Source organism: Bombina bombina, chromosome 7 (assembly GCF_027579735.1).
Source record: "Bombina bombina isolate aBomBom1 chromosome 7, aBomBom1.pri, whole genome shotgun sequence".
Taxonomy (NCBI): domain Eukaryota; kingdom Metazoa; phylum Chordata; class Amphibia; order Anura; family Bombinatoridae; genus Bombina; species Bombina bombina.
Genome location: NC_069505.1, coordinates 206,243,314 through 206,267,079, shown reverse-complemented (window position 1 = coordinate 206,267,079; position 23,766 = coordinate 206,243,314). Strand labels below are relative to the sequence as shown.

The window sequence follows — 23,766 nt, the reverse complement described above, 5'->3', positions numbered from 1 at the left end:
TACTTAACACACCACTCCTATCTGGTGGCACATTAGATTGCACGCGCAGTGCCCCAAATTTGAAGTAGGAGGACCGACCAAGCATCTTTTTCCATCTCCCGGTTCCTAAAATCGATGCCATACACACGTCTCCTGATAGGGGACGTAACAGGGATTAAACTGATAGGAATAGTACTACTTAACACACCTTATAATAATGCAGAGAGAGGCAACGCAGAGAGAGGAGTCTGAAGAAGAGGAGTCAGAGGAGGAAGGTGGCTTTGAGGAGGTGGAAGACCAAACATAGCAGGCGTCCCAGGGGGTGAGTTGTCACCTTTCGGGGACCCTTGGTGTTGTACGTGGCTGGGTGGAGGAAGAGACCTTCAATGACATCAGTGAGGACAAGGAACGGGACATGGCTAGCTTGGTATCCAACCTTGTGCAAATGGGGAGTTTGCGGTTGTGCAAATGGACTGTTAGCGGTTGTTTGCGGTGCGTTAAAGGGACAGTCTAGGCCAAAATAAACTTTCATGATTCAGATAGAGCATGTAATTTTAAACAATTTTCCAATTTACTTTCATCACTAATTTTGCTTTGTTCTCTTGGTATTCTTAGATGAAAGCTTAACATAGGAGGTTCATATGCTAATTTCTTAGACCTTGAAGCCCACCTCTTTCAGATTGCATTTTAACAGTTTTTCACCACTAGAGGGTGTTAGTTCACGTATTTCATATAGATAACACTGTGCTTGTGCATGAGAAGTTATCTAGGAGCAGGCACTGATTGGCTAGACTGCAAGTCTGTCAAAAGAACTGAAAAAAGGGGCAGTTTGCAGAGGCTTAGATACAAGATTATCACAGAGGTTAAAAGTATATTATTATAAATGTGTTAGTTATGCAAAACTGGGAAATGGGTAATAAAGGGATTATCTATCTTTTAAAACAATAAAAATTCTGGTGTAGACTGTCCCTTTAAACGGGGAGTTTGGTCTGTCACTGTGAAGCGGGCGTAACCCTTACACTACCTGATCGATACAACATCATACCTGATGTTTTAAAGCACGTTATTCCAAACAATTTAGGAATGTTAGGTGATTTATGCCCTTTATGGCTTAAAAACAGACTCTGCATCAACTATGTAATTTTCCATGGGAGTTTTGCCATGGATCCCCCTCCGGCATGCCACAGTCCAGGTTTTAGTCCCCTTGAAACAACTTTTCCATTACTATTGTGGCCAAAAAGAGTCCCTGTGGGTTTTAAAATTCGCCTGCCTATTGAAGTCTATGGCGGTTCACGAACAGTTGGGGAAGTTTGCGTTTGCCGTCATCACTACCCATTATACACAAAGGATTAATTGGATTCACAAGAGCACCGGATCTGTTACACAGAACATTTGTTAAGGAAATCATCACTTATTAAGACTTTTTATATAATTTGGGACTTTTAACACACATTTTTTGTGTTTATATGTTTTGGTATTCCCCTTTCTCCTGAGGGGCACTTACGCTATTGTTTTTAACTATTTTTCAATTGTTTTCAATCTAATTGTTATATGTAAACAGGGTACCCTAGTTTATGTGAATGTAATAAATGTATTTTAATATTTTGTTATTCTGATAATTTAGCCTATAGCTGGCGCTCCCTCTTTCTATATTTATATAAATTTTTTGAGTTTTTAGGGGTTTCACTTTGGGTGCTTGTATCTGTTTGGATGTTGGCGCTGTATATGCACTTTTAAACACTATAGATAATGGAAATTTCAACAGATCACTAGATCTGCAAGCAAGATAGAAACATTTAATAAAATAAAATATAGTAAACATGTCACTTGTAATGAAGTTCACATAAGGTGTAATTTTCTTCTACGGAACAGGTATAAAATATAAAATTAACAAAATGTATGTATGGAGTATAACCATACCTATTAATTCATTCTGACTTTCTTCTCGTCGCCTCTCCAGCTCTTTACGGTCATAGTTAAGCCTTCGCAAGGACATAATTCCACACTGGAAGCTGTTCCTGCAATAAAGATTTGCTAGCCACATGAGTGAAAGATGTCCAATAAGAAGCCAGTTATTGCTCAGACTGTATCTCATATTATGACATTCTGAAGACATGATTAGATCACAGATCTCACCTATGAAAGCTGTCCACCATCTTCAGTTGTCCACGGAGGTCCTTCTTTGTCAAGTGATCCAGCATCCTGGCATCGACAAGACACTCCATGAAATAACTGCGATACTGAGGAAGACCCAGGCTGGGTAGCCACTCATTTCCAATCCATTCATGGTTCATATCACCATATGCTAAAGTCTAGAAAAAGGAGTTGTAGAAGTGTTACAGAGAAGCATACAAGCAGTCTAGCAGGAGTCAGCAGATAGCGTAGAGATGGCCAGGATAGAGTTAGCTTATCTTATGCTCTTGCAATGTCTAGACTTATGATCTGAAAATTTGAGAGGTCTAAGGCCTCTACTGTTTATTTGTGAGAAGACTGCAGTTCTCATAGGTCTGCTTATGTTCTTTCCAAATCTCCTCATAAAAATGCCACCTACTCTGAAAAAAGGCAAAACTACAGTGAATGGGGCAAGCACTTTAATAACAGATCTGCTTAGGGTGAACATCATCTTGTTGCCAAAAAATGTAATAGATCACTAGCCATATATAAGCACAATATGATTTCTGTACAATAACAAATGTTCATGCAATTTATTAAGTTAGTTGAGCCAGGAATGTGTTAAGTTTTTCATATAGCAATTCCTCTGGACTGTGCTGCTATCACTCAATCAAGATATAGACAAAAATATAGAACCAGACAGACAGTGCACCTGATTTAAGGAAGAAAATGTATTCCAATGTATTATCCTACGAACAATACCTGTGGGGTATTGTCCGCACTATACGCAAGTACCACTCCGGGGTTCCAGCCATTGTTAATCACCAGTTGAACCTGTATATACCAGTAACCTATGCCTCTGGAAATATTTTTTTGGGTAAAACAAAATTGTCCCAATGCGTTTCCTCTTCTTCAGGGGAGTATAGTCAATCTGTGACTGGAAAAACATCTGATAGGCTTTTCTTTCCAATTTCTTAAGTGCAATTGTTAGCAGGATAATTTATTAGAATCAATTTACTACCGTGAATCAGAGGTGTGCTGTCTGTGTTTGGTTCTAAAAAATATAATAGACCAGGGATGTCTAACTTTTTAAAATGAGTGGGCACAAGCAGAATGTATTTTTTACTTGCAGGGCTGAGAAGCAAACTTAAAAAAATGTATTAATGGAAACAAAGCTATGTGCGCCTACATAAACATGCTCTATAAAGGGACATATTGGGCAAGTCAGTTTAAATACAGTTAAAATTGTATTTGCAATTTACTTGTTTTTGCAAAAATGTTTTTATTTAAAGTCAACATTGCCACAGTAAGTTTTATTGTTTAAGCAACCTCCTGCCTATACAGTAGAAGAATAGTGCATACGCTCTCAGTGCCTTTTGGCGATGTGTGCATCACATAAACAGCACTTCAAGTACATGTGGAAAGCACATTTGTGCACACAGCTTATAGTTGTATCAGCAGAAGATTGCATTAAGTTATCATTGTGTTTGGCTCTAACTGTATATCTCATTCCGGTCCCTTTAACTGCCCCTACTCCAATACAGTATAGACACACCCACAACCATATACATTTGATTCAGGCAAACGCCAGAGCTAGTTGCACTAAAATAAGATCCATCTGGGAGGAAAGACAGTGAACACTCTAGGGTGGGTACCGCATAAAAAACATGGGAGGATTAAACCGTGACCCCCTAGGCCTTATATTTGTAGTGTAGGTTTTTCCAACATAAGTCAATGTAAAATATACAGGCTTGTGACACCACCACACTATGCTATGTGAGAGTGATTTTGTCCCCACTAAAAGGCATCAAGAACCATGAAATGGTTTTGATCTTTGAGAATAAGTGGCAGTTCATGTGCAGCATTGCCAGTGAGATAAGGTCAGTTCACAAAATGTGACCATCAAGTTAGAGCCCTACAAGCTTGAATTAAACAAAGAGGGTGTCTTAGAAAATCAAGGGATTAATGAATAAAGTGAAAGCTCCAACCTGAGCCCAGCTCCCCTCTTCATCGTCCTGGAGTTAGGTGGGTTAGGAAAGCAAAAGAACAGTTATTAGATTAAGGTGTTAATACAGGGTTAAGGTGCAGGGCAGTGGCACTCCATGCAAACAGCAGGTACATGCAATAAAGAAACACACAGAAACCCTAAAACCTCAATGAAAAGCAGCAAAAACTTCTGAAAAATGATCAGGTCAAATGATATTTATTAATACAAATACATGCTGTCTTATTTTAAAGGGACATGATACCCAGATATTGAAGCACATGAAAGTGATGCAGCCTACCTGTAAAAAGCTGGCTAGAAAATATCGCCTGAACATCTCTATGTAAAAAAGGAAGATATTTTACCTCACATTTCCCAAGTATTCACACCCCACTGTTAAGATACTTTAAGCAGCTAGTCAGAATGCTAGTCCCAGGACAAGCAAGGGGGTGTGTATCTTTCATGTGCAGGCACAGTCATGTTATTTTCCTATTCAGTTTAAGTACGTTCCATGAAATCTCATAAAATCACAGCAAAGCCAAAGCATTACCTAAGCATTGCTGATGCTGACTGGCTATTGTTCTTTGTTGTTTTTTTACTTGCAGCTGGTCAGCAGCTGAAGCATAACTGTTTACACAGCAATTACTTTGGTGAGCTGAAGAAGAAATTTTGAGGTAAAATACCTTCCTTTTTTATATATAGACGTTCAGGTGACATTTTCCTTGTCAGATTTTTACAGTTATGCTGCATCACTTTCATATGAGCATATAATATTTAGCATATGAGAATTATGTCCCTTTACATTTGTTTTACTGGCTGCATTATCATTTTATAGGTTAAAATGGTTTCCACTTCAATCTAAGTTCTATAGACTGTTGAGGCAACTGGAATTGCAAATAGGATTTGCAGCCAGCTCTACTAGCATAGATAATGTTACAACTTGAAAAGAAGAAAAAAAAAATCTACAAAGCGACTAATAAATCTACACAGTAGAAGTATAAAATACACCCAAAGGAGGAAACACGCAGAACAAATGCAGTGGTGCTAAAACTAACCGTTTGTGGAGAGACTGTAAGAGTTTCCATTTCTTCATGAGTTACCCAGACATTTCCAGTAGACTAATATGACCAGATGAAACAACCATATCCAGTGAGGAGGAGGAAGCAGCGAGAGAGGGAAGCGGCACATTAGATAAGCGAATGGTGCATGTACAGAGCAAGCATTAGAAACAGGTATGCGGAAAGACTAATCTGTAAACAGGATGTACGTTTGGTTCTCTTCAAGCACGTCTTGAGGAGGATTCGGATAAGGATATTTTAAACCTTACTGTTAATGCACACAATGGCTGAAAAATTCAGTTTGCAATAAGACAACCATACAATACAATCGACTTCCTCACATCCAAACATTATTATTTATCAGCATGGTGCTACTTTATCTGCAGTGCACGAGTACACACGGTGTAGGTCTTACCGTTCTAGATGTTGGAGGAGCAGATGGGCTAGTTAGGGACATGATTTCCTGGATGGCAAGACGGAGCTTTAATCGGTGCAGTGGGTTACTAATTCCGATCTCTCTCTGGATTTCTGTGTCAGACAGAGCCGACATTATTGCGCCACTTTTCACATTGGCTCTACAGGCTGCCACGTACCAAGCTGGCATTCCCACCCATAGCTACCAAAGAAAACACAGAGGCAATTACAGAATGTTATGAGATAAAGTAATGCTTTAGTGCTGCCAAAAATACGAACCTCCAACCAAACAACCACTGTAGGGCCATCCCACTGAGCAAACGGGAGCCCTTGTCGACGTGCTTCTTCCAGGAGTTCATGTCTGCAAGAAAAAACAGAAGGAGCTTTAAAGAAGATTACAACAGCACAAATATTAAAGGGCAAGAAAGAAAAAAATTAAATAGTCAGAGCATGCAATTTTAAAATAACTTTCCAGCTTACTTTTATTATCAAATTAACTTTGTTCTCTTGGTATCCTCTGTTAAAGAGGTAGGTAGGCTTAGGTGTATGCACGTTTCCGAAGTATTATAAGGCAGCAGTATTTGCAACAATGTATAACACAAATATAGTCGCTTCTTCTGTTTTGACTTTCAAGTACTTTATCAGCAACCAAAATGTACTTTTCTGGCAGTGGAAAGTATTTTGCATATAAAATCTCTAAATTACTATCCACACAAACATAACGTCTTGCAAAACACTGCAAAGTATTTCACACCGTGATTTATATGGTCACAAATATATCTGCAGCACTGAAAAATATCTCTAGCAATGCAAAGTATTGCCATATAAATGCACAACCATCATAGCTAATGGTGCACTCAATTGGTAAACTTTTTTAGAAGCAAATACAGAAAGAAGAACTCTACTTCCAAATTTGCAAAATGTCAGGATAGAAGCCGGTAGGCTCAGCTGCTAATAAAAAAACAAAAGAATGACTAGAGGCATATCCCATGGGAACAAGAAAGACTTAACGGATATCATGCCCAAAATGTTTCTTTTATGATTCAGATAGAACCTGCAATGTTAAACAACTTTCTAATTTACTTCTATTATCATATTTTCTTTGTTCTCTTGGTATCTTTTGTTGAAAAGCAGGGACATATGCTTAGGCGTTCGCACATCTCTGAAGCACTATATGGCAGCAGTTTTGCAAGCGCACTAGAGGGCAGCACTATTTCCTGCCATGACTACTACCTAGGTATCTCTTCCCAACACAGACTATCATGGGAACAAAGCAAATTTGATAAGAGAAATAAATTGGAAACTTATTTAAAATGGTATACTAGGGGGATATTTATCAAAGGTCTGGCGGACCTGATCCGAGAGTGCGGATCAGGTCCGCCAGACCACGCTGAATGCGGAGAACAATACGCTCTTTTGAGCTGCTGGTGCAATGCCGCCCCCTGCAGATTTGAGGTCAATCGGCCGCCAGCAGGGAAGTGTTAATCAACCCAATCGTACTCGATCGGGTTGATTTTCGGCGATGTCTGTCCGTCTGCGTCTGAATCACAAAATAACATTTTTGGGTTTCATATCTCTTTAACCCCTTAGTGACCAGACCATTTTTCAATTTTCTTACCCTTAAAATCACATGAAACACATTTTTTTTTTCTTTCATGATTTAGAAATCATGTAATTATAAACAACTTTCCAATTTACTTCCATTATCTAATTTGCTTCATTTTCGTGATATTCTTTGCTGAAAAGCATATCTAGATAGGCTCAGTAGCTGCTAATTGGTGGCTGCACATAGATGCCTCATGTGATTGGCTCACCCATGTGCATTGCTAATTTCTTTAACAAAGCATATCTAGAAAATGAAGCAAATTAAATTAAAGAAGTAAATTGGAATGTTGTTTAAAATGTTATTGTTTAGTCATGATAGAAAAATGTAGGGTTTAGAGTCCCTTTAAGAACCAGGGCTATTTTTCCATTTTTGCGGTTAGCTGTAATTTTCCTCTTACTCATTTACTGTACCCACACATATTATATACCGTTTTTTCTCACCATTAAATGGACTTTCTAAAGATACCATTATTTTCATCATATTATTTAATTTACTATAATTTTTTTTTATAAAATATGATGAAAAAATTAAAAAAAAAACACATTTTATCTAACCTTGACCCCCAAAATCTGTTACAAATCTACAACCACCAAAAAACACCCATACTAAATAGTTTCTAAATTTTGTCCTGAGTTTAGAAATACCCAATGTTTACATGTTCTTTGCTTTTTTTGCAAGTTATAGGGCAATAAATACAAGTAGTACTTTGTTATTTCCAAACCCTTTTTTATTTCAAAATTAGCACTGGTTACATTGTAACACTGATATCTGTCAGGAATCCCTGAATAACCCTTTATATACAGGTATACCTCACTTTACAGCGCTTCACTTTACAGCGTTACGCTAATACAGCGCTTTGTGGAGCTGAAGTTCAACCTCCAAAGATTTTGAAACAGTGCTGTAATCATCGTGAGATTGCGAGAAAAGTGACTGGCACCATTTTGTTATGCGCACTTCACTCTGTTTAGAGCATTACAGTGCAATCTGTGTCTCAGTGTTATAGTCTAACAAATTTTACTAGTCATTGTCACTATTTTACAGGTACAGTATTTATTGAATACTGTACTGTGCTAGTGTTAAACTAAATGCAGCACTATTGCACTCCTAATATTTGTTAGTTCAAACATGTTTTCAAGTTTTTAAACACACTGGCAAGTGAAAAGAAAGCTAAAACTGCCTTGTTTCACTTTAAGGCGGTTTTCACTTTACAGCGGGGCTCCGGTCCCTAACCCGCTGTATGAGCGGGTTATACCTGTATATATATTTTACAAAAAGAAATGCAGAACCCTTATTAAATCCAGCAACAGACTATGTCACATACTGATATATGCTTAAACCTAAGTATTGCTATAAGGAGACACTATAACAGAATGACATTTCAATTGATAAATTTATATATTAATTTTATTTCAACAACATAATTCCATCTCACTGCATCAAAAAAGATAAAGGTAATAGGATCAACCCGGGTTGACAATTTGACTAATTAAAGTCCAGGGTACAGTCCGTTCGTTCCGTTCAAATATTTCCAAACATCACAACAGATGTACAGGGAGTGCAGAATTATTAGGCAAGTTGTATTTTTGAGGATTAATTTTATTATTGAACAACAACCATGTTCTCAATGAACCCAAAAAACTCATTAATATCAAAGCTGAATAGTTTTGGAAGTAGTTTTTAGTTTGTTTTTAGTTATAGCTATTTTAGGGGGATATCTGTGTGCGCAGGTGACTATTACTGTGCATAATTATTAGGCAACTTAACAAAAAACAAATATATACCTATTTCAATTATTTATTTTTACCAGTGAAACCAATATAACATCTCAACATTCACAAATATACATTTCTGACATTCAAAAACAAAACAAAAACAAATCAGTGACCAATATAGCCACCTTTCTTTGCAAGGACACTCAAAAGCCTGCCATCCATGGATTCTGTCAGTGTTTTGATCTGTTCACCATCAACATTGCGTTCAGCAGCAACCACAGCCTCCCAGACACTGTTCAGAGAGGTGTACTGTTTTCCCTCATTGTAAATCTCACATTTGATGATGGACCACAGGTTCTCAATGGGGTTCAGATCAGGTGAACAAGGAGGCCATGTCATTAGATTTTCTTCTTTTATACCCTTTCTTGCCAGCCACGCTGTGGAGTACTTGGACACGTGTGATGGAGCATTGTCCTGCATGAAAATCATGTTTTTCTTGAAGGATGCAGACTTCTTCCTGTACCACTGCTTGAAGAAGGTGTCTTCCAGAAACTGGCAGTAGGACTGGGAGTTGAGCTTGACTCCATCCTCAACCCGAAAAGGCCCCACAAGCTCATCTTTGATGATACCAGCCCAAACCAGTACTCCACCTCCACCTTGCTGGCGTCTGAGTCGGACTGGAGCTCTCTGCCCTTTACCAATCCAGCCACGGGCCCATCCATCTGGCCCATCAAGACTCACTTCTCATTTCATCAGTCCATAAAACCTTAGAAAAATCAGTCTTGAGATATTTCTTGGCCCAGTCTTGACGTTTCAGCTTGTGTGTATTGTTCAGTGGTGGACGTCTTTCAGCCTTTCTTACCTTGGCCATGTCTCTGAGTATTGCACACCTTGTGCTTTTGGGCACTCCAGTGATGTTGCAGCTCTGAAATATGGCCAAACTGGTGGCTAGTGGCATCTTGGCAGCTGCACGCTTGACTTTTCTCAGTTCATGGGCAGTTATTTTGCGCCTTGGTTTTTCCACACGCTTCTTGCGACCCTGTTGACTATTTTGAATGAAACGCTTGATTGTTCGATGATCACGCTTCAGAAGCTTTGCAATTTTAAGAGTGCTGCATCCCTCTGCAAGATATCTCACCTGATATAGGGTGTTGATGTCATTAGACCACACCCCTTCTCATTACAGAGATGCACATCACCTAATATGCTTAATTGGTAGTAGGCTTTCGAGCCTATACAGCTTGGAGTAAGACAACATGCATAAAGAGGATGATGTGGTCAAAATACTCATTTGCGTAATAATTCTGCACTCCCTGTATAATTGTAATCCACTCATGAGATAGGTGAAAACGTTCATGCAGGCACAGCACTATGCCAAATTAACTCACACAGGTAATATTACGATGTATTCAATCACTTTTCAATTTGAAAACGAACGGACTGTACCCTGGACTTTAATTAGTCAAATTGTCAACCCGGGTTGATCCTATTACCTTTATCTTTTTTGATGCAGTGAGATGGAATTATGTTGTTGAAATAACATGAATATATAAATGTATCAATTGAAATGTCATGCTGTGATAGTGTCTCCTTATAGCAATACTTAAGTATATATCAGTATGTGACATCGTCTGTTGCTGGATTTAATAAGGGTTCTGCATTTCTTTTTGTAAAACATATTCTCACACTAACCCTTATCGTGCACTACATAGTAAGTGTATCCCCTTGTGGGGATTCGGGAACACGATTATATTTTCTGTGTATTAGACTTTCATAATTACAACACTAGGAGTGCTGGTACATATAAATCTTTTATATATATATATATATATATATATACGTATATAATTTTTTTTTGTAGACAACCCAAATTATTGATCTAGGCCCATTTTGGTATATTTCATGTTCAGAAATAGCAGGCATATATGGCTTTGGCATTGCTTTTTGGCAATTAGAAGGCCGCTAAATGCAGCTGAGCACTACATTTGTATTATGCCCAACAGTTAAAGGGTTAATTAGGTAGCTTGTAGGGTTAATTTTAGCTTTAGTGTAGAGATCAGCCTCCAACCTGACACATTCCACCCTCTGATCCCCCTAAAAACAGCTCTCTTCCCTCTCCCACCTCACAATTGTTACCGCCATCTTATGTACTGGCAGAAAGTCTGCCAGTACTAAAATAAAAGGCTGGATATATATATATATATATATATATATATATATATATATATATATTGATTCTGCAGTGTTGGATCCCCATTTAGCCCCCAACCTCCCTGACCCCCCCCCCCCAATACAGCTCTCTAACCCTCCCCCCCTCTACCTATTTGCCGCCATCTTGGGTCAGTTTGCCCAAAAATGTTTTTTCTGTAGTGTAGCTGCCCCCCCTCAATACCCTACCCCCCTCCCAGATCCTTTGCCCAACATTTATTTACCCCTCCCTCTCCCTCCTTCCCATACATTGTGCAAGGCATTATTGTAAATGTTGTGCGAGCACACGCCCCCCGTGCGCACCCGCCTCCTTGCTATGGCTCCCACACACCAACGATCGGCACCATCGCTGACTGATGCAGAGAGGGCCACAGAGTGGCTCTCTCTGCATCGGTGGGTAAAAAAAAAATGGTATTGCAGGATGCCTCAATATCGAGGCATCACTGCAATACCATGAAAGCGTCTGAAAGCAATCAGGATCGCTTCCACCGCTTGAAATTCCTGAGGACGTACAGGGTACGTCCTTGGTCATTAAGTGACAGTTTTTGTAGGAGGTACCCTGTACGTCCTTGGTCGTTATTTTTTTTTTAGACTAACAGCTTCTGAGCCTATCAATACTGCCCAATAGTGCAGATGTGTATTTAAATCCCTGAACAAAGCCTATTATGAAAACATAATCAATAAATTTGAGAATAAGACAGAGCAAGAAAATCCAATATTAATCTCACTAGACTGCACCATGTAGAAAGACATCTAAGACTAAAGTAGGCTAAAAAACATAATTTATGTAAGAACTTACCTGATAAATTAATTTCTCTCATATTGGCAAGAGTCCATGAGCTAGTGACGTATGGGATATACAATCCTACTAGGAGGGGCAAAGTTTCCCAAACCTCAAAATTCCTTTAAATACACCCCCCACCACGCCCACAATTCAGTTTAACGAATAGCCAAGTAGTGGGGTGATAGAAAAAGGAGAAAAAGCATCAAAAAAGGAACTGGAAATATAATTGTGCTTTATACAAAAAATCAGAACCATCATAAAAAAGGGTGGGTCTCATGGACTCTTGCCAATATGAAAGAAATGAATTTATCAGGTAAGTTCTTACATAAATTATGTTTTCTTTCATGTAATTGGCAAGAGTCCATGAGCTAGTGACGTATGGGATAGTAATACCAAAGATGTGGTACTCCACAGAAGAGTCACTAGAGAAGGATAAAAACAAAAACAGCCATTTTCCGCTGAAAAAATTAAATCTACATTCAAAAAAATAAGTTTTTCTCATAATTGAAAAGAAAAAACTTAAAACATAAGCAGAGGAATCAAACTGAAACAGCTGTCTGAAGAACTTTTCTACCAAAAACGGCTTCCGAACAGGCAAATGCATCAAAACGGTAGAATTTAGTAAATGTATGCAAAGAAGACCAAGTTGCTGCTTTGCAAATCTGATCAACTGAAGCTCCATTCTTAAAAGCCCAAGAAGTGGAAACTGATCTAGTAGAATGAGCTGTGATTCTCTGAGGCAGGGCCTGACCCGACTCCAAATAAGCCTGATGAATCAAAAGCTTTAACCAGGATGCCAAGGAAATGGCAGAAGCTTTCTGACCTTTCCTAGGACCAGAAAAGACAACAAATAGACTAGAAGTCTTACTGAAATCTTTAGTAGCTTCAACATAATATTTCAAAGCTCCATCCAGAGAAAGATCTGTAAAGATCTCTCCAAAGAATTCTTAGGATTAGGACACAAAGAAAGAACAACAATTTCCCTATTAATGTTGTTAGAATTCATAACTTTAGGTAAAAATGTAAATGAAGTCCGCAAAACTGCCTTATCCTTATGGAAAATCAGAAAAGGAGACAAGAAAGAGCAGATAATTCGGAAACTCTTCTATAGCAGAAGAGATAGCCAAAAGGAACAACACTTTCCAAAAAAAGTAGTTTAATATCCAAAGAATGCATAGGCTCAAAAGGAGGAACATGTAAAGCCTTCAAAACCAAATTAAGACTCCAAGGAGGAAAAATTGATTTAAAGGGACACTATACCCAAACATTTTCTTTCATGATTAAGGTAGAGAATACAATTTTAAACAACATTCCAATTTACTTCTATTAACTAATTTGCTTCATTCTTTAGATATACTTTAATGAAGAAATAGCAATGCACACAGTGAACCAATCACAGGAAGCATCTATGTGCAGCTACCAATCAGCAGCTACTAAGCATATCTAGATATGCTTTTCAGCAAAGAGAATGAAGCAAATTAGATAATAGAAGTAAATTAGAAAGTTGTTTATAATTGTATGCTCTTTCTATATCATGAAAGAAAAAATTTGGGTTTCATGTCCCTTTAGCGACAGGCTTGATAAGGACCAATGCCTGTACAAAACAGTGAATATCAGGAAGCTTAGCAATCTTTCTGTGAAACAGAAAGAACAGAGATTTGCCCCTTCAAGGAACTTGCAGACAAACCTTTATCCAAACCATCCTGAAGAAACTGTAAAATTCTAGGAATTCTAAAAGAATGCCAGGAGAATGTATGAGAAGAACACCATGAAATATAAGTCTTCCAAACTCTATAATAAATCTTCCTAGAAACAGATTTACGAGCCTGTAACATAGTATCAATCACTGAGTCAGAGAAACCTCTATGACTTAGCATTCAATTTCCATAACTTCAAATTTAACGGGACACTGTACCCAAAAATTTTCTTTCGTGATTCAGATAGAGCATACAATTTTAAGCAACTTTCTAATTAACTCCTATTATCAAATTTTCTTTATTCTCTTGGTATGTTTATTTGAAAAGCAAGAATGTAAGTTTAGATGCCGGGCCATTTTGGTAAACAACCTGGGTTGTCTTTGCTGATTGGACAGCACCAATAAAAATGTGCTGTCCATGGTTCTGAATCAAAAAAATTCTGACTCCTTAGCTTAGATGCCTTCTTTTTAAAATAAAGATAGCAAGAGAACAAAGAAAAATTGATAATAGAAGTACATTAGAAAGTTGCTTATAATGACATGCTCTATCTGAATCATGAAAGAAAAATTTTGGGTTCAGTATCCCTTTAACGATTTGAAGTCCTGATGGAAAAATGGTCCTTGAGACAGAAGGTCTGGTCTTAAAGGAAGTGGCCAAGGTTGGCAACTGGACATCCGAACAAGATCTGCATACCAGAAACTGTGAGGCCATGCTGGTGCTACCAGAAACACAAACGATTGCTCCATGATGATCTTGGAGATCACTCTTGGAAGAAGAACTAGGAGGAAGAAAAATATAAGCAGGTTGGTAAAACCAAGGAACTGCTAACGCACCCACCGACTCCGCCTGAGGATCCCTGGACCTGGGCAAGGACCTGGGCAAGTACCTGGGAAGTTTCTTGTTTAGATGGGAAGCCATCAGATCTATTTCTGGAAGACCCCACATCTGAACAATCTGAAAAAACACATCTGGATGGACTCCCCTGGATATAAAATCAGACGGCTGAGATAATCCGCTTCCCAATGTCTACACCTGGGATATATACAGCAGAAATTAGACAAGATCTGGATTCCGCCCAAGAAAGTATCCAAGATACTTCTTTCATAGCTAGGGGACTGAGAGTCCCACCCTAATGATTGACATATGCCACAGTTGTGATATTGTCCGTCTAAAAACAAATAAATGGTTCTCTCTTCAACAGAGGCCAAACCTGAAGAGCCCTGAAAATAGCACAGAGTTCTAAAATATTGATTGGTAATCTCGCTTCTTGAGATTTCCAAACCCCTTGTGCTGTCAGAGATCCCCAGACAGTTCCCCAACCCGAAAGACTTGCATCTGTTGTGATAACAGTCCAGGTTGGACGAACAAAAGAGGCCCCTTGAACTATACGAAGGTGATCTAACCACCAAGTCAGAGAGAGTCGAACACTGGGATTTAAGGATATTAATTGTGATATCCTTGAATAATTACTGCACCATTGATTCAGCATACAAAGCTGAAGAGGTCTCATATGAAAACGAGCAAAGGGGATTGCGTCTGATGCTGCAGTCATGAGAGCTAAAACTTCCATGCACATAGCCACTGAAGGGAATGATTGAGACTGAAGGTTTCGACAAGCTGAAACCAATTTTATTTGTCTCTTGTCCATTAGAGACAGAGTCATGGACACTGAATCTATCTGGAAACCTAAAAAGGTGACCCTTGTCTGAGGAATCGAGGAACTTTTTGGTAAACTGATCCTCCAACCATGTCTTTGAAGAAACAACACTAGTTGATTTGTGTGAGATTCGGCAGACTGTAAAGACTGAGCTAGTACCAAGATATCGTCCAAATAAGGAAACACTGCAATACCCTATTCTCTGATTACAGAGAGTAGGGCACCGAGAACCTTTGAAAAAATTCTTGGAGCTGTCGCTAGGCCAAATGGAAGAGCGACAAATTGGTAATGCTTGTCTAGAAAAGAGAATCTCAAAAACTGATAGTGGTCTGGATGAATCGGAATATGAAGATATGCATCCTGCAAGTCTATCGTGGACATATAATGACCTTGCTGAACAAAAGGCAGATCAGTCCTTATAGTCACCATTTTGAAAGTTGGCACTCTTACAAAATGATTCAAAATTTTCATATCCAGAGCTGGCCTGAATGAATTTTCTTTTTTTGGGACAATGAATAGATTTGAATAAAACCCCAGACCCTGTTCCTGAAACGGAACTGGTATGATTACCCCTGAAAGCTCTAGACCTGAAACACACTTCAGAAAAGCTTGAGCCTTCCTTCACTGGATTTGCTGGAACGTGTGAGAGAAAAAATCTTCTCACAGGAGGTCTTACTCTAAAACCTATTTGATACCCTTGAGAGACAATACTCTGAATTAATTGATTTTGGACATAATCTGCCCAAATGTTTTGGAAAAATTTTAATCTGCCCAGCACCAGCTGAGCTGGAATGAGGGCCGCACCTTCATGCGGACTTGGGGGCTGGCTTTGGTTTCTTAAAAGGCTTGGATTTATTCCAACTTGAAGGTTTCCAACTGGAACAAGATTCTTTGGGGGAAGGATTGGCTTTCTGTTCCTTATTCTGAGGAAAAGAATGAAAACGATTAGAAGCTTTAGATTTACCCTTAGATCTTTTATCCTGAGGTAAAAAAAAAACTCCCTTTCCCCCAGTGACAGTTGAAATAATTGAATCCAACTGAGAACCAAATAAAGTGTTACCTTGGAAAGAAAGATAGTAATCTAGACTTAGATACCATGTCAGAATTCCAATATTTGAACCACAAAGCTCTTCTAGCTAAAATAGCTAAAGACATAGATTTAACATCAATATTGATGATATCAAAAATAGCATGACAGATAAAATAATTAGCATGTTGAAGCAAGCGAACAATGCTAGACAAATAAGGATCTGTTTCATGTTGCGCTAAGCTTTCCAACCAAAAAGTTGATGCAGCTGCAACATCAGCCATGGATATAGCAGGCCTAAGAATGTAACCAGAAAATAAATAAGATTTCCTTAGATAAGATTATAAGTTTCCTATCTAAAGGGCCCTTAAAAGTACTATCTTCCATAGGAATAGTAGTACGTTTGGCAAGAGTAGAAATAGCCCCATCAACTTTTTTCCCAAAACTCCAACCTAACTGCTGGCAAAGGATACAACTTAAATTAGCGCTGCATAATCTGTTGGCGCTCTACAAATACCTGATAATAATGATAATAATGAAAGAAGTACCAGGCCTATTCCATTCCATAGAAATCATATCAGAAATAGCATCAGACATAGCATCAGAAAACTGGAAAAACCTCTGGAGTAACCACAGGAGGTTAATAAACAGAATTTAAACATTTACTAGTTTTAGTATCAAGAGGACTAGTTTCCTCAATATCCAAAGTAATCAACACCTCTTAACAAGGAACGAATATACTCCATTTTAAAGCGATAAGTAGATTTGTCAGGGTCAATATCTGAGGTAGGATCTTAAGAAACAGATAGATCCTCATATGAGGAGGATAATTCAGTATGTTGTCGGTCATTTGAAATTTCATCAACTTTATGAGAAGTTTTAAAAGACCTTTTACGTTTATTAGAAGGCTGAATAGCAGACAAAGCCTTCTGAATCGCATCAGCAATAAAATATTTTATATTAACAGGGATATCATGTACATTAGATGTTGAAGGAACAACAGGCATTGCACTAGTACTGATGGATACGTTCTCTGCATGTAAAAGCTTATCTTGACAACTGTTACATACCACAGCTCGAGATATAATCTCCGCTAATTTACAACAGATACACTTAGCTTTGGTAGAACTGTTATCAGGCAGCAGGGTTCCAACAGTGGTTTCTGAGACAGGATCAGATTGAGACATCTTGCAAATGTAAGAGAAAAAACAACATATAAAGCAAAATTATCAATTTCCTTATATGGCAGTTTCAGGAATGGGGAAAAAATACAATAGCATAGGCCTCTGATAGAGAAAAAAGCAAGAGGCAAACATACAAGGGGTATTGAAATAATGAAAAAGTATGGCGCCAAGTATGACGCACAACGTAACGTAAACTTTTTTGGCGCCAAAAATAACCAGAAATGACACACTCGCGTCACTAATGATGCCGCCGTGTGAAAGGTCTCGGCGTCACGTATGACGCCGGAAATGACGAAGTTGCGTCATAAACGTCATAAACAGTATAGCCATCGGAGCATAAAAAAAGGCAAGAGGCATATAGGAAGTGGTGTTTAAATAATGAAACTATTTGGCACCAAGTATGATGCGCAACTCAAAAATTAATTTTTTGGCGCTAACAACATCCGGAAATGACGCAACTTGCGTCATGGCAGACGCAACCTTGTGCAAGGAAATCTGGCGTCAACTTAAGACGCCGGAAATCACGAAATTGTGTCACTGAACGTACCTCTGCACCAAAAAAATTCTTGCACCAAGAATGACGCAATAAATATCAGCATTTTGCGACCTCGTGAGCCTAATTTTGCCCGTGAAAATTAATGAAAAAGCAGTCAATTTGAAGAAAAGACTATACCCCAGGTAAGAAAAAATAACTTCTTAAATATGTTTCCCAATTTTTGCCTGACTCATGGCAAATATAAGTACAATACATATATTTAAAACTTTATATTAATACATAAAGTGCCAAACCATAGCTGAGAGTGTCTTAAGTAATGAAAACATACTTACCGAAAAAGACACCCATCCACATATAGCAGATAGCCAAACCAGTACTGAAACAGTATCAGTAGAGGTAATGGAATATGAGAGTATATCGTCGATCTGAAAAGGGAGGTAGGAGATGAATCTCTACGACCGATAACAGAGAACCTTTGAAAAGATTTCCTGTGAGGAAAACCATAGAATCAATAGGTGATACTCCCTTCACATCTCTCTGACAAACACTGTATTCTGAGAGGAATCGGGCTTCAAAATGCTGAGAAGCGCATATCACAGAAGAAAATCAAGCACAAACTTACTTAACCACCTCCATAGGGAGGCAACGTTTGTAAAACTGAATTGTGGGTGTGGTGAGGGGTGTATTTATAGGCATTTTGAGGTTTGGGAAACTTTGCTTCTCCTGGTAGGATTGTATATCCCATATGTCACTAGCTCATGGACTCTTGTCAATTACATGAAAGAAACATATACTTTGTGAGCTAGCAAAAGTGTATCTACCACTATTTTATATTGAGATAATCAGTCCCAAGACACAATATGCAAGGCAAACTTCTAGTCGCCTGAGAAGATGGGGGTTTAAGGCTTTCGGTTCATGTCTGATCCCCATACAAAAGGTGGCCTTTCTCAACTAGAGTGAGCCAAGATAAATATGGAAAGCATTGTATAACACACCATGCAAACAAACAGAGAAAGATTAGTCACACAGTGAGATACTACTGTAAGAATGGTCTGTTCATAAAACACAAAATGGCACAAGCACTGGAAGAACCCAGAAAAAGAGACACCACCAAACCTCCCCACAGCACATACTCACCCTAACATTAGGCTAGTAACATGAATGGTTACCCAGGAAACAAACAAAAACACAAAATAAATAGAAGTGACAGTGAGCAGAAATATTAATGTAACATTAACTCAATTATGCAAATTACTTACGGTGAGGAGACAGATAAGATAATGATGCATTTATGGACAAATTAACAGGCAACACACACAAACATGAACATGAATCATAATCCTTGCTGTTTCAAAAGTGTATTTAAGTATGCACCGTGCACCAGCAATTTAAACACAGCACTTGCTCAGAGAGCCTAAGCTGCTTGTACCATCTGGTAATGACTCAATTTGTCAATTGCTGACATGATACAAGCCCCAGTGATTATCTGAGCAGCTACATTATTTAAATTGTGGGTGCACTGAGAATACCTAGCTATGCTTCATGTGCACATGCAGAAAAAAAGGTTAACACTAAAACAGTGATAACTTTTACTAGAAGCATTTTTGCAAATACATGTATATTGCAAATATCTTTCTATTCAAAGATGTAATTAATCTATGTGCATTTATATTTTGACTGGAATGTCCCTTTAATGCGTGTCATCAATATTTATGGGTAAGTGTTAAAGGGACAGTAAAGTCAAATTTAAACCTTCAGGATTCAGATAGAGCATGCAATTTTAAACAACTTTCGAATTTACTATTATTATCAAATTTGCTTTGTTCTCTTGGTATCTTTTATTGAAGAGTAAAGCTAGTTAAGCTCATAATAGCTCAGGAGTGTGCACGTGTCTTTAGTACTTTATGTGAGAAGTGTTTTGCAACATTATTTGTAGCTTTGTTATACAATGAAGCAAAACACTGCTGCCATAGAGTACTAAAGACACGTGCACACTCCTGAGTTATTATGAGCTTAACTAGCTTTACTCTTCAATAAAAGATACCAAAAGAACAAAGCAAATTTCATAACAATATTAAAATGGCAAGTTGTTTAAGATTGCATGCTCTATCTGGATCCTGAAGCTTTAAATATGACTTTACTGTCCCTTTAACACTTACCCTTAATTATTGATGACACGCATTAAAGGGACATTCCAGTCCCTTTAATCCTTCACGCCTAAGAGTATGTGCAATTATTTATTTCAGCATTATCGCAAACAAATGATGTGTTATTTTACATAAAACAAATAACTGGGGTTTTTAGAACCAAAAAAACATAATTTATGTAAGAACTTACCTGATAAATTCATTTCTTTCATATTAGCAAGAGTCCATGAGCTAGTGACGTATGGGATATACATTCCTACCAGGAGGGGCAAAGTTTCCCAAACCTCAAAATGCCTATAAATACACCCCTCACCACACCCACAAATCAGTTTAACGAATAGCCAAGAAGTGGGGTGATAAGAAAAAAGTGCGAAGCATAAATATAAGGAATTGGAATAATTGTGCTTTATATAAAAAAATCATAACCACCACAAAAAAAGGGTGGGCCTCATGGACAATTTATCAGGTAAGTTCTTACATAAATTATGTTTTCTTTCATGTAATTAGCAAGAGTCCATGAGCTAGTGACGTATGGGATAATGACTACCCAAGATGTGGATCTTCCACGCAAGAGTCACTAGAGAGGGGGGGATAAAATAAAGACAGCCAATTCCGCTGAAAAAAATCCACACCCAAAAATAAAGTTTAAATCTTATAAAGAAAAAAACTGAAAATATAAGCAGAAGATTCAAACTGAAACAGCTGCCTGAAGTACTTTTCTACCAAAGACAGCTTCAGAAGAAGAAAACACATCAAAATGGTAGAATTTAGTAAAAGTATGCAAAGAAGACTAAGTTGCTGCTTTGCAAATCTGATCAACCGAAGCTTCATTCCTAAACGCCCAGGAAGTAGAAACTGACCTAGTAGAATGAGCTGTAATCCTTTGAGGCGGAGTTTTACCCGACTCGACATAAGCATGATGAATTAAAGATTTCAACCAAGATGCCAAAGAAATGGCAGAGGCCTTCTGACCTTTCCTAGAACCGGAAAAGATAACAAATAGACTAGAAGTCTTTCGGAAATTCTTAGTAGCTTCAACATAATATTTCAAAGCTCTAACTACATCCAAGAATGCAATGATTTCTCCTTAGAATTCTTAGGATTAGGACATAATGAAGGAACCACAATTTCTCTACTAATGTTGTTAGAATTCACAACACCGCCTTATCCTGGTGAAAAATCAGAAAAGGAGACTCACAAGAAAGAGCAGATAATTCAGAAACTCTTCTGGCAGAAGAGATGGCAAAAAGGAACAAAACTTTCCAAGAAAGTTATTTAATGTCCAATGAATGCATAGGTTCAAACGGAGGAGCTTGAAGAGCCCTCAGAACCAAATTCAAACTCCAAGGAGGAGAAATTGACTTAATGACAGGTTTTATACGAACCAAAGCTTGTACAAAACAATGAATATCAGGAAGATTAGCAATCTTTCTGTGAAAAAGAACAGAAAGAGCAGAGATTTGTCCTTTCAAGGAACTTGCAGACAAACCTTTATCCAAACCATCCTGAAGAAACTGTAAAATTCTCGGAATTCTAAAAGAATGCCAGGAAAAAAGATGAGAAAGACACCAAGAAATATAAGTCTTCCAGACTCTATAATATATCTCCCTAGATACAGATTTACGAGCCTGTAACATAGTATTAATCACAGGATCAGAGAAACCTCTTTGACTAAGAATCAAGCGTTCAATCTCCATACCTTTAAATTTAAGGATTTGAGATCCTGATGGAAAAAAGGACCTTGTGACAGAAGGTCTGGCCTTAACGGAAGAGTCCACGGTTGGCAAGAGGCCATCCGGACAAGATCCGCATACCAAAAACTGTGAGGCCATGCTGGAGCTACCAGCAGAACAAACGAGCATTCCTTCAGAATTTTGGAGATTACTCTTGGAAGAAGAACTAGAGGAGAAAAGATATAGACAGGATGATACTTCCAAGTAAGTGACAATGCATCCACTGCTACCGCTTGAGGATCCCTGGATCTGGACAGATACCTGGGAAGTTTCTTGTTTAGATGAGAGGCCATCAAATCTATTTCTGGAAGTCCCCACATTTGAACAATCTGAAGAAATACCTCTGGGTGAAGAGACCATTCGCCCGGATGTAACGTTTGGCGACTGAGATAATCCGTTCCCAATTGTCTATACCTGGGATAAGAACCGCAGAAACTAGACAGGAGCTGGATTCCGCCCATACCAGAATTCGAGATACTTCTTTCATAGCCAGAGGACTGTGAGTCCCTCCTTGATGATTGATGTATGCCACAGTTGTGACATTGTCTGTCTGAAAACCAATGAACGATTCTCTCTTTAGAAGAGGCCAAGACTGAAGAGCTCTGAAAATTGCACGGAGTTCCAAAATATTGATCGGTAATCTCACCTCCTGAGATTCCCAAACCCCTTGTGCTGTCAGAGACCCCCACACAGCTCCCCAACCTGTAAGGCTTGCATCTGTTGAAATTACAGACCAGGTCGGAAGAACAAAAGAAGCCCCCTGAACTAAACGATGGTGATCTGTCCACCACGTCAGAGAGTGTCGTACAATCGGTTTTAAAGATATTAATTGAGATATCTTTGTGTAATCCCTGCACCACTGGTTCAGCATACAGAGCTGAAGAGGCCGCATGTGAAAACGAGCAAAGGGGATCGCGTCCGATGCCGCAGTCATAAGACCTAGAATTTCCATGCATAAGGCTACCGAAGGGAAAGATTGTGACTGAAGGTTTCGACAAGCTGATATCAATTTTAGACGTCTCTTGTCTGTCAAAGATAGAGTCATGGACACTGAATCTATCTGAAAACCTAAAAAGGTTACCTGAGTCTGAGGAATCAATGAACTTTTTGGTAAATTGATTCTCCAACCATGATGTTGAAGAAACAACACAAGTCGATTCGTATGAGATTCTGCTAAATGTGAAGACTGAGCAAGTACCAAGATATCGTCCAAATAAGGAATACCACAATACCCTGTTCTCTGATTACAGACAGAAGGGCACCGAGAACCTTCGTAAAAATTCTTGGAGCTGTAGCTAGGCCAAACGGCAGAGCCACAAACTGGTAATGCTTGTCTAGGAAAGAGAATCTCAGAAACTGATAGTGATCTGGATGAATCGGAATATGCAGATATGCATCCTGTAAATCTATTGTAGACATATAATGCCCTTGCTGAACAAAAGGCAGGATAGTCCTTACAGTTACCATTTTGAATGTTGGTAATCTTACATAACGATTCAATATTTTTAGATCCAGAACTGGTCTGAAGGAATTTTCCTTCTTTGGTACAATGAAGAGATTTGAATAAAACCCCAGTCCCTGTTCCAGAACTGGAACTGGCATAATTACTCCAGTCAACTCTAGATCTGAAACACATTTCAGAAATGCTTGAGCCTTCGCTGGGTTTACTGGGACACGGGAAAGAAAAAATCTCTTTGCAGGAGGCCTTATCTTGAAGCCAATTCTGTACCCTTCTGAAACAATGTTCTGAATCCAAAGATTGTGAACGGAATAGATCCAAATTTCTTTGAAAAAACGTAATCTGCCCCCTACCAGCTGAGCTGGAATGAGGGCCGCACCTTCATGTGAACTTAGGAGCTGGCTTTGATTTTCTAAAAGGCTTGGATTTATTCCAGACTGGAGATGGTTTCCAAACTGATACCGCTCCTGAGGATGAAGGATCAGGTTTTTGTTCCTTGTTGTGACGAA

The 23,766-nt window shown here is 38.5% G+C and overlaps 1 protein-coding gene across 5 annotated transcripts in view; it reads right to left on the bottom strand.

The window, feature by feature from the left end:
* PPFIA1 (PTPRF interacting protein alpha 1) overlaps nucleotides 1-23,766 on the bottom strand; it is a 323,205-nt gene that overhangs the window by 44,086 nt on the left and 255,353 nt on the right. For 3 of the 5 annotated variants that reach the window (XM_053720578.1, XM_053720579.1, XM_053720582.1), the window contains 5 exons: nucleotides 5,827-5,908; nucleotides 5,549-5,749; nucleotides 5,131-5,193; nucleotides 2,116-2,291; nucleotides 1,900-1,997 (listed from right to left, as the gene is read on the bottom strand). In XM_053720578.1, the coding sequence (XP_053576553.1) occupies nucleotides 1,900-1,997; nucleotides 2,116-2,291; nucleotides 5,131-5,193; nucleotides 5,549-5,749; nucleotides 5,827-5,908 (620 nt within the window). The remainder of the gene's footprint in view (nucleotides 1-1,899; nucleotides 1,998-2,115; nucleotides 2,292-5,130; nucleotides 5,194-5,548; nucleotides 5,750-5,826; nucleotides 5,909-23,766) is intronic. The other 2 variants (XM_053720580.1, XM_053720581.1) reach the window with 1 other exon arrangement.